The 4,844-nt window shown below is 39.7% G+C and overlaps 1 protein-coding gene across 1 annotated transcript in view; it reads right to left on the bottom strand.

Moving 5' to 3' along the window:
• The window catches only part of RAD51C (RAD51 paralog C), a 36,105-nt gene that overhangs the window by 22,117 nt on the left and 9,144 nt on the right, over window positions 1-4,844 (bottom strand). The window contains exon 4 of the mRNA XM_008057684.2: window positions 3,029-3,162. Within this exon, the coding sequence (XP_008055875.1) occupies window positions 3,029-3,162 (134 nt within the window). The remainder of the gene's footprint in view (window positions 1-3,028; window positions 3,163-4,844) is intronic.

The following is a 4,844-nucleotide window of genomic DNA, read 5'->3' as shown; positions in this document are numbered from 1 at the left end:
CAAAAAAAAAAAAAAAAAAAAAAAAAAGAAATCTAAGAAGACGCAAACAAATGGAAAAATACTCCATGCTCATGGATAGGAAGAATCAACATTGTTAAGATGTCCATCTACAGATTCAATGCAATACCCATTAAATTACCAACATCATTCTTCTCAGACCTGGAAATGACAATACAGAAATTCACACGGAAACATAAACAACCACCAATAGCCAAACAATCCTTAGCAAAAGAAACAAAGCAGGAGGTATCACACCTTCAGATTTCAAACTTTACTATAAGTCTACAGTAATCAAAACAGCCTGGTATTGGTATAACAAGGGGCATACAGACCAATGGAACAGGATAGAGATTATGGAAGCAAAGTCTCAATTTCTCAACCAACTCATCTTTGACAAAGCCTCCAACAACCACTGGGGAGAAGAGAACCTATTCAGTAAATGGTGTTGGGAATACTGGCTGATCACATACAGAAGATTGAAACAGGATCCCTACCTATCACCATACACAAAAATTAACTTCTAAATGGATCAAAGACCTACACGTAAAACCTCAAACTATAAGAATCTTAGAAAACGCAAGAGACACTCTTATGGAAATTGGAACTGGCAACCAATTCCTGATCAGAACCCTAAGTGCCCATACCATAAGAAATAAGATAGATAAGTGGGACCTTATCAAACTGACAAGCTTCTGCAAAGCAAAAGAAACCATCAAGAGAGCAGGGAGACACACCACAGAATGGGAAAAAATATTTGCCAACTGTATATCCGACAAAGGTCTAACATCTAGGATCTGCAAGGAACTCAAACATGCCAAAAGGAAAAAAACCAAAATCCCCATTAAAAATGGGCAAAAGACATGAATAGACACTTCTCAAAAGAAGATATATGAGCAGCCAACAGACACATGAAAAACTGCTCAGCCTCACTCATTATCAAAGAAATGCAAATCAAACCCACAGTGAGATACCACCTAACCCCAGTAAGAATGGCCAACATTAATAAAACAAACAACAACAGATGCTGGCAAGGATGTGGAGAAAAAGGAACACTTTTACACTGCTGGTGGGAATACAAACTAGTGCAACCTCTTTGAAAGACAGTGTGGCGATTTCTGAAACAACTAGAAATTGAACTTCCATATGACCCAGAAATTCCTACTGGGAATATACCCGGAGGAACTCAAATCATTCTACAAAAAAGATACCTGCACACTTATGTTTGTTGCAGCTCTATTCACAATAGCAAAAACATGGAACCAACCATGCTGCCCATTGAAGCTGGACTGGATTTTAAAAAATGCAGTACATGTACACAATGGAATATTACGCAGCCATAAAGAAGGACAAACATATGGACTTCGCAGCAACTTGGATGGATTTAGAGTCGATCATACTCAGTGATCACAGAAACAAAGAACAGAGTACAGAACAATTATCATAATACTATAAGAAAGGGATTGGCAGTAGCAGGAAACTGCCAGGGGAGGAGGGGTAGGATTGGCAGTTGAAGGAAATTGCTGGGGGGGGAGGAACACACCTCATCAACAAGGGTACCTGCATAATCACCGTTTATATACCTAACCCTGAATTGGCTCCCACATCTTTAAAATAAAATAAATAAAAATTTTAAAAGCATTATTTATGTTTTTCAGTTCCTAAATTCCAGAGAAACAGCTGAAACCAACCAGTCTGAAGGACCCTCACAGAGGAATGGGATCAGCATAAAAATGCTGTTTCTAGCCGGGCTCGGTGGCTCAGCCTGTAATCCTGCGCCTTTGGGAGGTTGAGGTGAGTGGATTGCCTGAGCCCGCAGGTTCAAGACCCGCCTGGGCAGCGAGACCTCATCTCTACAATAAATCAAAATATCAGGCAGGCGTGGTAGCGCATACCTGTAATTCCGGCTAATCGGAAGGCTGAGGCGGAAGAATCGCCGGAGCCCAGCAGGTCGAGGCTGCGGTGGTCGGAAGCGGCCACTGCACTCCAGTGTGGGCGAGAGTGAGACTCCAACTCAAAAAAAAAAAAGAAAATGCTGTTTCTTCCTCTCCCTGTCCCATGACTTCACCCCATATTCTTTGACCAATCAACAACCTCCACGCTTCGGCCAACTCCAAAACCCTATTCCTAAACTCCTTGGGGAGATGCATTTGAGGTTCCGTCTATACTTCGGCCCACTCCAGAACTCTTTCCCAAAAATCCCTGGGGAGATGCATTTGAGGTTCCCTCCTATCTCCTCACTCAGCAGCCCCACTTTTAAACATTTTTCTCTGCAGCAACGCAGCATCTCAGAGTATTGGATTTACCATGCATATTGGGCAATGGACTTATTGTGACTATAGAGACATCAAGAGTAGGGAAATTCTTGCTAAACCAGCCTAGTAGGAGTCTAATACTTTGAACTTATCCCATAGACATACAAATGCAGGCTAAGATATGTGTAAGGATTGTCACCATACCATTGTTAACAATAGGATCTATAAGTCCACCAAAAAGGGATTGGTGAAATAAATTAAGGTACTACTTAAAGTGAAATAATATGTGACTGAAAAAAGAATGAAGTCTATATGTGCTGATACAAAAAGAGATGCAAAATACCTTAAATCAAAATGGAAGGTGCAAAACAATATTAGAGTACACTCCCATTACAAATGTTAAAAATGGGAGACAGATGGTACAATACGTACAAAATTTCTTCTGAAAAGACACAAAATAAACTTAATAGTGGTCAACTTTAGGGAGAGGCACTAGGAAACAGTTGCAGAAGGGAAACTTTTATTTTCCATTTCATACTTTTCTATACGTTTGTTTGATGGGAGTTAGTCCATCATTACTGAAGGTGAAACCTCTTTCTACATTATTTCAATTTCTTACTCTAAGCATAAATTACATACACATATACAAAATATAGATAAATATAAATAAATCATAGGACAAAGAAGGAAGAGATTTTCTGAATTGGCTTTGACATTGATTTTATGTTGCTGGACTATTTAGTTATCTTTCATGCTTTCAGTAGTTTAACCCATACCTTTGAGTGTTCTGAAAGGAAATCTGCAAGGAGATAGACTTGCGCCAGTAGCTCTGTGTAGTCACGACAACGGAAATAATAAATATGGGAAAGAATATTTTCAAGAGTAAAATCCTCCAAAGCTTTTTGGTATTCTGAAAACAAACAACAAAACAATCTTAAAATAATTAGTCTTACCTGTTTGGATATGCTGGTGATTGTAGGGAAACAATGCTTTTTAATAACAAAATGCTATACTCTGTATAACAAAACTCTTCACTTTAATTGAAAGTTAACAAAATTATAGCAAAATTACCATAAATCATAATTTCATAATTCCTGACCTATTATTTTCACCTTTTCCACTGTTGCCTTACATACTAGATTATCTAAAATTGTTTATACACACTTATATATACACACATATGCTTTTTCATAATTCTAGTTATTGGTTTCCACTAATAGAAGTAATATAAAGTTACTCTCTTGTTTTTTTCATAAGACTACAGACTAAAAGTTAACAGAAAAAAATGTTCAGTTGAAGCTTTTTCCCCCCCTTGAATGCCATAGTATAATTTAGTTCTTAAATAGAAACAATGGGCCAGGAGCGGTGACTCATGCCTGTAATCCTCGCACTTTGGAAGGCCAAGGCAAGAAGATAACTTGAGCCTAGGAGTTCAAGATCAGACTAGGCAACAAAGTGAGATCTTGTCTCTATTAAAAAAAAAATTAGCTACATATGCTGGCGCATGCCTGTAGTCCCAGCTACCGGGGAGGCTGAGGTGAAAGAATCGCATGAGCCTAAGAGGTCAAGGCTGCAGTGAGCTGTGATTGTGCCACTGTACTCCAGCCTGGGTGACAGAGTGAGACACACACACACACACACACACACACACACACACACACACACACACAGAGAGAGAGAGAGAGAGAGAGAGAGAGAGAGAGAGAGAGAGAGAGAGAGAGAGAGAAGAAACAATGATTTAAAATTCTCCTTAGATTGGATTTTTTTTTTTTACAAAACGAGTTTGGGCCAGGTGTGGTGGCTCATACCTACAATCCTAGCACTTAGGGAGGCCAAGGTGGGAGGATCGTCACTAAGGCCAGGAGTTAGAGATCAGCTTGGGCAACAAAGCGAGACTCTATCTCTACAAAAAATTTAAAAATTAGCTGGGCATAGTGTTGCACCTATAACCTAGCTTCTCAAGAGGCTGAGGCAAGAAGATTGCTTGAGCTCAGAAGTTCAAGGTTACAGTGAGCTATGATCACACCACTGCCCTCCAGCCTAGATGACAGAGCAAACCCCAATCTCTAAACAAACAAACAAAAGCAACTGGGCCTTGTACATACTTTAGACAGAAATCAATTAATCATTTCATTTTAAAATGCATCTAAATTTCAACATTAGAAAACATTGCTGGCTGGGCACAGTATCTCACGCCTATAATCTCAGCATTTTTGGAGGCCAAGGTGGGAGGATCATTTGAGATCAGGAGTTTGAGACCAGACTGGACAACATAGCAACACCTTGTATTTACAAAAAATAACCAGCTGGATGTGGTGGCAGGTGACGATAGTCCTAGCTACTCAAGAGGCTGAGGTAGGAGGATTATTTGAGCTTAGGAGTTCAAGGCTATAATGACCCATAATCGCACCACTGTACTCCAGCCTAGACAAAACAGCAAGACTCTGTCTCAAAAAACAAATACATAAATAAAATAAGAAATAAATTAAAAAGTCAAATTTTAGCAGGGCTCAGTGGCTCAGCCTGTAATACCGCGCCTTTGGGAGGCTGAGGTAAGTGGATTGCCTGAGCCTGCGGGTTCGAGACCCGCCT

The sequence above is a fragment of the Carlito syrichta genome, unplaced genomic scaffold, assembly GCF_000164805.1.
Source record: "Carlito syrichta isolate Samal-C Ts95f unplaced genomic scaffold, Tarsius_syrichta-2.0.1 Scaffold303105, whole genome shotgun sequence".
In the NCBI taxonomy this organism is placed as follows: Eukaryota; Metazoa; Chordata; class Mammalia; order Primates; family Tarsiidae; genus Carlito; species Carlito syrichta.
This window is presented reverse-complemented; position numbering and strand designations above follow the sequence as displayed.